At 41.4% G+C, this 12,780-nt stretch overlaps 1 protein-coding gene across 1 annotated transcript; it reads right to left on the bottom strand.

The window, feature by feature from the left end:
- Positions 1 to 2,324: 2,324 nt before the first annotated feature.
- On the bottom strand, positions 2,325 to 8,699 carry Faslg (Fas ligand). Its single transcript, XM_057770775.1, has 4 exons — positions 8,352 to 8,699; positions 7,541 to 7,586; positions 2,892 to 2,948; positions 2,325 to 2,719 (listed from the first exon to the last, which is right to left on the bottom strand). Exons 1-4 carry the CDS (start codon positions 8,697 to 8,699, stop codon positions 2,325 to 2,327), a joined length of 846 nt encoding a protein of 281 aa, XP_057626758.1.
- Between the last annotated feature and the right edge of the window lie 4,081 nt (positions 8,700 to 12,780).

Below are 12,780 nucleotides of genomic sequence, written 5' to 3'. Positions count from 1 at the left end.
CTGCGGTCAGACAAAACCTACTTCAGAGAACACAAAGCCACCAGTCTGAGGGGCTAAGAAAAGAAGGGGTGTTGTGTGCTGTTAGATGTTAGAAAAGAAAACCTCAAACTGTTGAACTCGAAGCGACTTTTCTGTGTATGTCTGTGTTGAACTTCGTGTTTAATCATCTTTCGCTAAGAAACAATGGGGAGGTCCCGTTTTCAACGAATACATTCAAACGCATTTTGGTTTTAACATTCCTTGTGTTTTAAATTAAAGAAAACAACTTAAGGTTTCTAAAGGCATTGGTAGCATCTCCTCACTGGAATTAATAATTAATACTATACTTGATCTTCGCCAAAAGGCCAAGTGCCAGAATACTTCAAGTGTAGTGAGCTATTAATACACCCCAAAGGTACCTTTAAGAGATGAATATGAGGGTAATTTGGCAGGTTATAACATTCACCAATCTCAAGATACCTCTGCCCCATTCTTACCTCTTCTTTGCTCTAGTACGATTGTCTAGAAATGCCCTTTGACAAAGAACATAAAAATGTCCAGAAAACATCCCATGACCCTTGGAATAGCCATCTTTGATGATTGAGGTCAAAATATAAGGGAAAAGATGAAGGGAATTTCATCATAATAGCTGGAAAATTAAATCTACAACTAAAGACCAAATACCTCTTAGACATTCTCCATAAAGGAACCAACCCACCCAAAAACAGATGTCTGACAGAAGAGTCTGAAGATGAGATGCTGATACTTTCTAACCTGAAGCTTTTGGTTTTGTCCCTCAAATTTCAGGAAACATTTGTTGACTCTTTTGAATGGCAGTTTGGCCTCTGTTGACTAAGCACTTGCCCTTCTTCCTCCCCTAGTTAATTCCTGGAAATGTCTGCTACCTAATAATATCTTTCTTGTATCTAGTGTTAGGGATTGAGGTAAGTTTTAGTTTTCTTTTTAACTTTCTCTCCCATCTGTGGCTTCCAATCCCCTTTGGATAATCTGCACAAAGTTCTATTAAACACACACATTATAAAGAGGCTGCACTGGTATTACACACACACATCAACTCTTCTGCACATCAGAGGGCATGTGATCTACCAGACTGCAAAGTAAGCTAAGAAGAACAAAGCTCAGCTCCAGGCGTTTTAGTACAAAGCATGTATCCTTTCTACTTTGCCATGGCTTTGCCCCCAGAGAAGATGAGTTGCCATCAAATATGTGGAAATTTGGGTCAGCTTAACATTGGCCATAATGTTGGTAATCAAACCTCAGAGTAATGTGAGGTCCAGAGGAAAGTAACTAGAGAGAAGGGGAAGAAACAAACAAACTGACAACGAGGGGAGAATTTGTCACACAGCTCCACTCACCTTTACAACTTCTTCTCAGAATGCTCCAAAGTCATTGTGGATGAAGAAACCATGGAGAAGAGAAACAACAAGCACATCTCACTGGTTTCCAAACACTATATTTTTTATGATCTACAATGCAATTTTTATTTGTCTTTCCTTCACTAAGATGCGCAAAATATATAAATACTCGTTATATTCAAGGAAAACAGCATCAGCAGCTGATAATAAAAGATTTTTGAAGACTATTAGAGTTTATTGCCAAGAAACATTTAGATATCTACCATCAAATGTGACACATATGCTTCTAATATGTACTTTGTAATGTACACATTCTATTTATATGAGTCTGTCTGCTCTCTCGTACATACAAACACACACAGACACCATTGCACTGGAGGTACACATGCTGTGTAAAGAATGAATTGTGCCTCAAACATTCCTCTTATTTCTCTGTTGCCATCAAAGGTTGGCTCAGAAAAACACCAGTTAAAAGGAAAGATGCTGCCAATGGGACATTGGCCTCTTTCAGTCTGTAGCTTATCATTCAAACCCGGTCCCCTTTCCCATCCCTTGTATTTTCAGATCACAACTATGTGTCTAAAAGATGGCCTTTTCTGAGGTAGTAAGCAGACCCACCCTGAAAGGTGAGTATAAAAGTGTCCTGTTCAATGGCTAAAATTTTCTTGGCCATTTAGCATCAGACAGTTCCTTCTCCGTGCCTCTGTATCAGCACGTGGCAGCCCAAAGTTCTATGTTCCTTGGTCACAGTTCTCCTTCCATCTGGCTCATGATGGGAGTGGTAGGGACCACTCCATGGACCTCTGGGAAATGAAGGATAGCTGACCTGTTGAACCTTGTGATCACGACATCTTTGTGGCTCAGTTAGTTTCAGTTAATCTCAATTGGTCTTAAGAAGACTCTCATTCAAGACAATATTCCTAGTACCTATGACAAGGAATAATAGATAATTCTAAAGTGCTTTTTCTTTTAAAGCTTATATAAGCCAAAAAAGGTCTTAGATTCCTCAAAATTAATAAGAGAGAGTTGAGATATGTTGACATATAAATGGTCAGCACTGGTAAGATTGAATACTGCCCCCAGATAGCTGCTGTGGGCCCACATCTTGCCAGTAGTGCAATAGTTCAACTTCTTCTCCTCCATTAGCACCAGATCCCCAGGATACTTAGAGTTTCTCATGTAGACCTTGTGGTTTAGGGCCTGGTTGTTGCAAGACTGACCCCGGAAGTATACTTTGGAATAAACAAAGTACAACCCAGAGTCATTGATCACAAGGCCACCATTCTTATACTTCACTCCGGAGATCAGAGCAATTCCGTATGTGTCTTCCCACTCCAGAAGGACGGACCTTGAGCTGGGGTTGCCTGTAATAAACCAGAGAGGAACTTTCAGCCAGAGAGTCTCACAGATTTGACAAGCTAAACTTCCAAGGCAAAACTGCGGACCCCTCCTTAACAAAAGGTCAGAATGTACAGAATGGCAGCTGACATTTTCCCGAAGACTTTCTGTCCCCACCCAGTCCTTCCAGACACAAACCTGTTAAGTGGGCCACACACCTCGGCTCTTGTTTTTCAGAGGGTAGACTCTGGTGTTCTGCATGACAGAGAGATAAAAGGTATATGAAAATTATTTTGATAGATGCCAATTACCATCTTGGCTGAAACTATAAAATCCCATTTAAATATAAGATGTTCAGAGCATAGGAAGAAATACTCATTATTAAGAAAATCTAAACTGTAGGACTTATGGGAGTCTGTAATTCAAAAATAGTTTAAAAAGACAAGATAGGGAAAGACTTATATATATACATAACTTATATTATGATAAAACATAGTGAATTCAAACTTTGCTGCACAAAGCATCCATTTCATTTACTTCATTTAGGACTTGCCTTGACCTCTTAGATTAAGATTATTGTCCTAATTATAATTGGCAAAAGATACTAGAAGCTGATTGACTATAACCGTGAATGCAAGGGACACCTCAGGCTTACTGTGAATCCAGGGTTCTGTACACCCCGATCTGCTGACTGATGGAGTCTAGAAAAGAGGACTCATTCATCTCTTGGCTGCTATTCTACAGTCTATTCCCAAATTGATTATATTAAGACCTCCTTATGGACCAAGAGGCTGTCCACAATTTTATTCCATCTTGTCTCTGTAGCCTGATGTTCTCTGTTCATGGCATCAGCTTACTCTCCCTACTCCATCCCATCAGATACTCACACACAGCATGAATCCTATGACCTGATTATGCCCCCTTCTTCCCTTCCTCTGGGCTTTTGCTCATTCTGTCTGGAACACCCTTCAGACGAGATCTCTGTGCTAAGTTCCCATAAGTTCTCTAATGACCACCTTACTCTGGGAAACCCTTCCACACCATTTGTCAAATATGACCTCTCAACTTTTGAAGCCTAAGATCCCTTTGTCTGCCTCTCTTGTAGTGTGCCTCCTCTTTGCTGGGGCAACTATCAAAATGTCTTTATTTCCTTATTGTCCAGGAAAATAGCAGTTCTCTGGAATAAACCATTTACAGTCTAAACTAGTATTAACACTGCTGGACTTTGGGATCCTGGCTACCAAGTCTTTCTCTAACGTTATTTTACTATATAGTAAAGTCACAAGAGCCTTTAGCCTTGTTTAGCATAGGATCAGTAAATAAAATCAGAGCCATGAAAACTGACATATCTTTTCAAATAAACATTGTTTCTCTAAGTTCAAATATTTCAGCTAATGAATACATTCAAAAAATATTTATAGAAAGGTACTTGTCCACCTCAGATTTGGGACTAGACTATAAAATATACATGGGGCCAGGCAGTGGTGGCGCGCGCCTTTAATCCCAGCACTCGGGAGGCAGAGGCAGGCAGATCTCTGTGAGTTCAAGACCAGCCTGGTCTACAGAGCTAGTTCCAGGACAGGAACCAAAAGCTACAGAGAACCCTGTCTCGAAAATCAAAAAAAAAAAAAAAATATATATATATATATGGTATGAAAATATTCCAGTCTACTGAAAACATTATGTAAACAATCATGACCTCTCTGGCACCTAGAAGAACAGATCTTGAAGGAAGTGTGAGTGACTAGGATAGGCAAGACTGGACCTCATATATACCACAAACCACCTGAACAGATGACCTGGCATTCTGCCATGCACTAACAGGAAATGGAGCAGAGAACCACATGTTGCTTATCTTTATATTTCTCACAGAGACAAGTATAATGCTACTCTCATAAAATACACTCCTATAATTATCTGCTGGATAGGCACTAGAAATGTCTAGAAATACAAAAAAAGACTCTTTCCTGCCCCAGGCTCTTTGCATGTGCAGTGTGGAATGTTCTCTCTGCTTCATGACCCATACATGCAACCTTATAAAGGTCCAGACCACTCTCCTTTGGATCACCCTTAATTCTGTTGGAAATTGTATTGTTGACTCGTTTTTGTTCATCTTCTCCACTGCACTATAAGATCCATGAGAACAGACATCCATCTTTCTCTCAATCTCAAACACCAACTAAGACTCAGCCTCAGTCATAGGCGGTTTTCTAAAATCCTTGTATATAAATAAAATATCAATTACATAACCATGGGGAAGGTAGCAGCATAAAAATAAATAGTGCTGGCTAGATAGCTGAGGCACTTGCTTCCAAGCCTGAGAACTGAGTTTGATCCCTGGAACCCACAGGTGAAAGGAGAGAACCAACCCTATACGTTGTCCTCTGACCTCCACAAACAAGCTGTGGCACATACATATGCACACGTGTATGCAAACATACAATAAAATAAATAAATGTCTGAAAAGCATTTTAAATGGAAGAAAAATCTATAATAGCTATAGTATCTCCTAGAAAAATCACTTCCTATACTGTTTGTGATTCTTCGAAGTTAAAAACATGCATATGTACTTCATAGTGAGTACTGAACTAAAAACTGCCTTTGATAACTTGTCTGTTTACCTAACAATACAAAGTGCACAATATTCATGGCATTAAAAGTCCTACTAACTGGTCCTACTAGATGTTTTAGTGCCATTCAGGATGGTTTCCTATTAATGTGCCACGATGTATTCAACACATCTCCCCATTCTGAGAGCTAGGTTTCTTTCAAACTGTTGTTTTATAAGAAACTGATAAATAGGGCTGGAGAAATGACTCAGAGGTTAAGAGCACTGACTGCTCCTCCAGAAGTCCTGAGTTCCATTCCCAGCAACCACATGGCAGCTCACAACTGTCTTCAACTCCAGTTCCAGGGGACCTGGCACCCTCATACAAACATGCTTGCAAAACACCAATGCACATAGAACAAAATTAATAAATCTTATAAAAAAGAAAAAGCCAAGTGGTAGTGGTGCATACCTTCAAGATGAGAAAGAAAGAAAGAAAGAAAGAAAGAAAGAAAGAGAGAGAGAGAGAGAGGGAGGGAGGGAGGGAGGGAGGGAGGGAGGGAGGGAGGGAGGAAGGAAGGAAGGAAGGAAGGAAGGAAGGAAGGAAGGAAGGATTTTATCTATACCTCCAACTATTTTCCAAAGAAAATCTTTTAAGATTGCAAAGCAAACCAACAATTCAAACCCTTGGAATGAACTTTCCTAGTGTTCTTCAGGATACTTAGAGCAATTCCCGTGCATGCTGGATGAAAATTGTACCAGATATGGCCTTTTGTTCTCTCGTTTATTTGAAAATCTTTGTTTTCTTGTTTTTGTGAATTTGATGGAAGAAATAAATATCCCTTTCTTTAAGTAAAGTTACTATTCTGACTTCCTTGTGACAGTTTATCACTTTCTGGCCATCTACAATGATATAAAGAAAATAACTACTAGGGTAGGTAGACCTGACTCATCTGTCCATTTGACCTTTGTTCACTAAAATGACTCCATGGAGTGGGTGACGGGGAATGATTAATACCAGTACACAAGCCACATTCCACTAATTTTCAAAGTGATTTCACTTTAGAAATCCTGAGAGGTTTCATTTTTCTAACAAGTTATTTCCACTGTGCCTGCGTAATCTGGGCTTTCTGGTACTTAGAGACTTGAATGTGGAGCTAAAAGCCAGAGCACACCAGGGTGGCCCCTGCAAGAGCATGTGTTCTCAGGCAGGAGCTGAATGATCACTTTCTGAATACGGAGCCAGCTCTCCTTAATGCATGGCCACCGTTGTCTGCTGCCGTTCAGCTTTCTTCAAAGTTATTAGGATAAAGCTGCTCTATTGCCTTTGCAAAGGCAACTGCTTATTTTTTTTTAATCATTTCGGGGCCATTATTGAGAGGTAGGAGTTTCTCTATGACTCAGAAAGCCCTATGGATAATGAGGCATGGAGGAGACTGTTCTCCTAGAGCCAGTTTTATACCAACAGGCTTGGGCATTGCACCTAACTGATCTAATATTTTGTATCTCTTTGAAAACAGAAAATAGACCACTTTCTCTATAAGCTCCTTTCTAATTCAAATTTAAAGCTTCATTAACTTGACTTCAAGACAAACAATGCAAATTCTGAACTCTGGAACCATGCTCTGAGATTTTATGTTCAAACCTGTCATTTTCCCCTTAGCCTGGATCTAATACATCTGTGGGTGGTGGTGGGGGTGGTGGTGCTTTATCCTCAAACTCATCAAAACATCTTAAGTCCTTTGTGGGAAAGTGTACAGTCCTGTGAACAACGTCTAATGTCTTCCCCAAGCTTCTTATGATTTCAGAAGAAGCACACTAATGAAATGAATGAGTTTACTTATTAAAATTGTTGCGTCATAGAAAATAATTAAAACATACAGCTTGATTCATGAGTAATTACTTTTAGTTTGAAAAGAGGAAAGGACATCCTCAGAAACATTTGTGTCTGTCTCTACTTCTCTACTGTCCTGAGGAATCACAGCTACCACCAAGAGAGATGGGACCAATATGCCCAAAGAAGGAGCCAGGGGAAAAGGTCTCTTTCCAAAGCCAAGTCCAAGTTCCTTTGAGTTATGTGTGGTGTTCATTGAGATACATGACTATTGAACAATAAACAGCATCCAACATTTCCTGTGTTTCACAGAACCAGGCTGATCGCAGAGTCTAAGGTCCCCAGGATTTTTTGCCTAGGAATCACAATCCCAAGACTGGAGCAGACTCCTAGGCATCCTCCCAACTTTGTTCAGTTTTGAGGACCACTTCGGGGAACCCGAAAGACACACATAAAAGTACTTACGTGTTTGCTTTTCGAAAGTTGATACTTTAAGGCTTTGGTTGGTGAACTGGTGAAAGAGAAAGATTCATACAATAAATAATGGAGTTATTTAAGCCAAGCAGGCAGAAAAAATCTCACCAGTCCCTAGAAAGAGAATTCAGATACTTCGGATCTTGGCTTGACTTAGACTTGGGCCACACAATGGTGTTCGGAGCAGTACTAAGACTTCCAAGTCTTTCCAAACAGATTTAGTCTACACTTTGAAGAAAAATTCAAAATTAATTTTTTTTTACCCTTGAATCGCTAAATGTGAAGCTGTAAAAAGCTCAACATCCTCTTAACAACTGAGAAAGAATTAACTATTTGCCTCAGATTCTCTAAAAGATGGAAACTATTCCCTTTGACCAGTGGTTCTCAACCTTCCTAATGGTTCAAACCTTTAATATAGTTCCTCATGTTGTGGTGATCCCCAAACACAAAATTATTTTAATTGTTACTTCAGAACTGTAATTTTGCTACGGTTATGAACCACAGTGTAAATATCTGATATCCAGGATATCTGATGTGCAATCCATGCAAAAGTCATTCAACCATCCTGAGGGGTCGCGACCCACATATCTTTGGAGAATGAGCCTGTTTCTCCAACTATGGAATAGAAATAAAATAACAACCCTTTCCTAAAAGGAGGGGATTAAATGATCTTTACCATTAAAACAAACAAACAAGCAAACATACATCCAAATCATTGCAAGCAACGCAATGGCCCACATACAGCAAAGTCGTGCTGCACCCAGGGACTTGGGGACCTTATTAATGCCCGTTCCAGGCTTACCTCACGGAGTTCTGCCAGCTCCTTCTGCAGATGGAAGAGCTGATACATTCCTAACCCCAATCCAACCAAAGCCACCAGCACCATCAGAAACACCACCGGTAGCCAAAGGTCTATGTTGTGGTCCTTCATCTTCTTTAGAGGGGGCGGTGGAGGCAGTGGTGGTGGTGGTGGTGGTGGTTGTGATGGAGGTGGTAGCGGTGGTGGAGGTGGTGGTAGTCTTCTTTCGTCCGGCTTTTCAGGCACAGAAGATGGACAGGGAAAAACTGACCCTGGAGGAGCCCAAGCAGAGGTGGCACTGTTGTCCACCCAATAAATTTGGGGACATGGATAATCCAAGGGCTGTTGCATGGCACCCAGCCCCGGGAAAGGATTTTCTTCTCTCAATCTTGCGGAGACTCTTGAAGTGTGGAGAACAAGGCTCCTGACGCTGACTGTTCCAGAGAAGTCGGGTGAGTTCTCTTTATAAAGTTTCCACTGTCAAGGGAAACACCTCTTTCTCTCTTTACTTTGTGAGACACCCACTCACTTTGCATCCGAGGCTGAGAAGCCTCAAAAGGCTCTCAGCAACCCCAGGAAGTTTCCGCCCACAAATTTCTGACGAAAGTCTTCGAAATTCCAATTGGCGTTTTTGTGCTGAGAAGGGCGTGCCTGAGGTCCCTTTCAGCCAGCACCAGATTCACCTTGAGGACATTAGTTGTTCCCCAGCTGCAAGGAAATGTCCTGTATGGCGTTTTGGTGCTGATGCTCTGGGAGAAGACTGTGGAGTTTGACCAGAGAAGCTATCTCCACTTCTTAGCTTTTGCATGGGGAATTTTATCCCCTGTTGCTGTCCCTTCCCTCAACTGACTACTACTTACCATAGCCTTGAAGCTCGCCATCATTCCTAGTTGAGAAGGTAAAACCTGCCCCACCCACCCCACAGATTAGATCAGAGGTTGCAAACTAGGGGCCTATATGTCTTGTGGTACCACAGGACTGCTTTACTATCAACAGTGTTTTCTTCCATTACTGCCCACTCTCAAAACTGGGATCTCACACATTAAGAATACACACTTCTGTTCTCATTGAAAATAGTAAAACATTAGACATCCCTGGCCATCTCTGAACGTCAATCAACTTCCACCAGGAATGCGTCGCAGGTGTTCCAGGCTACCCTGGCCCCACTGTGCCTCCTATCCCACTTCCCTGAGAAGTAGCCTTCCACGTCTCTGTAAACATTTGTTGTTGCAGTCCCTGCGATGGTTACCAGATGAAACTTGAGGGGCCCAACTCAGACGAGTTTGGGATAAGCCACAAATAGTTTTTATGGCAACACATAGAACATACTAAAACTTTACTCAACATCTACAGCAAAATCAAATATATGTCTTATGTCTTTCTAAAAATGCCCACTCTGCCTGGATTGACTTCACTCTCTGGCCACACACACACATAGAGACACACACACAGCATTTATGTCTAATAACCTCTAAGAACTCAGCCCCAGTTCCCTTCATTTTCCCATATAAGCCATATAAATCCCAATAAAGTTCTATATTCTGCCTTTTGGAGGAAGCTCTACTTTTTAGATATTCTTAATTTTTATCTCATGTTTTGGGATTTCTGAGATAATCATCCTTCCATCTCTCACCTGCTAACCCTACTGATAAGTATCATTTTCCTGTTGCTAGCGCTCTGCTCACCCCAGCTGTGAATCCAACCTCTTCCTCATGAGGTCTGCTGGCAATTCACACTTCTGATTATCCAGGTGTGTTTTTTCTTTCTTCCTTTTTTTCTCTCTTTTTTTTCACCTGAGACAGCTCTTAACTTCCTCTCAATCATTATTCCCATGACTCTTGGCCCTGGTTGGTCTCTCTTTGCTTTCCTACCTCAGACTCCTAACATTCTTCAATAATCACTCTGTCCTTCCATGTCTCTCTTTGCCCTTCTTTTGATTCATTTTTTTGATAGAGGAATCAGAAGCCCATGCCTACCCTACCACCCTCCAATCTCAGGGAGAGGAGTACCTCGCTGAAAGAGACAAGAGAGAAACTTCTGGAAACTGCTTTGGAGTTTGGTAGGGCTATCCAGCATTACACCCTGACAAGATAAAGAAAGAAGAAACATCCCTATAGAACAGTCATGGGGACCCATTGTATTGGTACCAATATATTACTAAAGAAAAGAAATTGTTATTCAAAGTAGATCTTAGCACCGCAGCTGCCGAAGGAGAAACTAATGAAAAGCCACCAGGCTGATGAACCCCATGTGGGTGCTGGAACCTCAAGCTGAGTTCTCTCCGTCTCCTATGATACCTGGGAATGAGCAGGAGAGTTGACTCAGTAGACTGCAGGCCAGAGCTCTGGAGATGACTCAGCAGAGGGGGATGCAGAGAACCTGCTGATTACCGTAACTACCCTAGACAAGCCCTCTGTCAAGTAGACAGGAAGATTGCAAATGTGAGCAAAGACCACAGTACCCCCCAAGTTTGAGTTTATTTATGAGCATGAGCCTAGTACTTCTCTAAGTACTTCCAAGACGCCCACTTAGCAGCTCAGTCCCTTGACATCACTAGCAGTTACAAAAGGACCATCCCAGCCTCTGCTTTGCAGTATCCACCTTTCTGATTTTTGCTAAGCATTGTGCCTATGAAGGAATCTCACCGTCTACTAATTGCCTCCTCTCTGCTTTCTTATGAATTTGAACATCAGTTATGCATTTGTTGGGCGATCTATTTTCCTTATATGTATATTCTGTTTGCCTCTTAAAAGTTGTTTGTATCCTCCCTACTGATTTGCAGGATCTTCTTATACTTCATATATATTTTAGATGTCAAACCATGGCTGCTTTCAGACACTGCCAATGTCTTCTCCCATACCAATGCAGATGCACACTTGGGTCTTAATACACCCCAACCTCACTTTTGCTTATGAGTCAGGAGGATTCTCCATAGTTTTGTCTGTGTGCATGACAAAAAGAACTGAGAGAAATCTATTTAGAAGACAGAAAGATTGATTTCGCTCATGGTTGAGAGTTGTGCAACCTGGGTTCAGACAGTATATGAGTGCTTATCTAATGGGTCTCCAGATGAGGAAAAAGCCCACGGGGACAGTCTCACTCAGCAAGGATCAGTGGACTTTGGGGACAGTGCAGAATACTGCTGGGACCACACAGCCTGCACGCTCTCTTCTGTCTTATGATTGATGATCTCTTGGCGGTTTTAGCATCGTTTTTGTCAATAATGCTTTGGACAGATGTGATCATTCCTGGAAAACCCTTTTTTTTTTCCTCAAACATCTTCCCCTAAAATTCTTTGGGAGGTGATGCTTCTCAGGTTTGGGGTGCCCCTGGAGCTGCTCTAATTCAGTGCTGACAGGATCAGAAGCAGATTACCCCTATTCTGTAAATATGTTTTGAATGAAATTGTTGGTCTTGAAAACGCATACCTATATCAATCACTTTATAGTTTTTGTAAAGACGGGATGTACCTGGCTGGATATTTGGGCTAACATTAGGTATTGTTTTTGGTTTAAAGATGTTTTGATGTAAAAGTTGGGAGAAAATTTATTTGGTTTTGCTGGAGCTTCACGTTGGAGGATGGAAAAAACTAGTTTGTTAGTATGAGAAAAAAACATGCTTATTTTTTATGTATACATAAAGATGGCTGGAGCTATTTTGGGGGCCAGCCACTTGTGTGAAATTCATCTGGTGGTCAGACACTTCATTTCTTCATGCCAACACCCCTTCCCCATCTCAGGACCTGAACCCAGGCTGCAGCTGGGTCGTGGCTGCTCGTGACTTCAGAGGGTTCATTTTTGTCAATGGGAGTCATGTCAGTGCATGGGAGGCATGGGAAGCACCATGGCAGGGAGCTTATTGTAAAGCAAAGCTGATCGCTTCATGGTGGTCAGCCAGCACAGGACTTGCATTTATTACAATTTTCCTCCCCACAGTTATTCAATTCATGAGATCAGAATTGTAACGATCACATTACTCAGCCCCTAGAGGCCCCATTGCATTGGAGATCAAACCTCCAGTACATGAGCCCTGAGGAGATGTTTAAAATTCAAAGCAGGGGCTGGAAAGATGATTCTGCAGTTAAGAGCACTTCCCAGCGCGTATGTCAGGTACCCTACAACTACTTGCAGGATCCAGCACAGAATCCAGCACCCCCTTCTGGCCTCCACAGGTACCTGCACTCATGTGCACACACCCACACATGAGACATAATACATGCATACACATAATTAAAAATAATGCAAGTTTAAAAATACAAACCTTGTACTGTGTGTGAACCAGTTCCTTCAACTCAAAGCATCTCTTCTGCTGAATCATAGTTCTCACTGATGACTGATTCATCTTAACAGCTCTTAGTTTTGTTTGGCCTGTCCTACTATCCTGGTAAGTCACGGCATTGTAGATATATTTTTGTTTTTTGTTTTGTTTGCTT

Source organism: Chionomys nivalis, chromosome 5, assembly GCF_950005125.1.
Source record: "Chionomys nivalis chromosome 5, mChiNiv1.1, whole genome shotgun sequence".
In the NCBI taxonomy this organism is placed as follows: Eukaryota; Metazoa; Chordata; class Mammalia; order Rodentia; family Cricetidae; genus Chionomys; species Chionomys nivalis.
The sequence above is the reverse complement of the archived record's forward strand: the minus strand, read 5'-3'. Positions and strand labels throughout refer to the sequence as shown.

Bases quoted from the DNA above. Each gene is read 5' to 3' on its own strand.
- Faslg (XM_057770775.1), bottom strand. From the start codon at position 8,699: ATGCAACAGCCCTTGGATTATCCATGTCCCCAAATTTATTGGGTGGAC. The intron at 2,949-7,540 runs GTAAGTACTTTT...TCTGTCATGCAG, and splicing joins AACTTTCGAAAAGCAAACAC to AACACCAGAGTCTACCCTCT. The intron at 2,720-2,891 runs GTTTGTGTCTGG...GGTTTATTACAG, and splicing joins GTGTGTGGCCCACTTAACAG to GCAACCCCAGCTCAAGGTCC.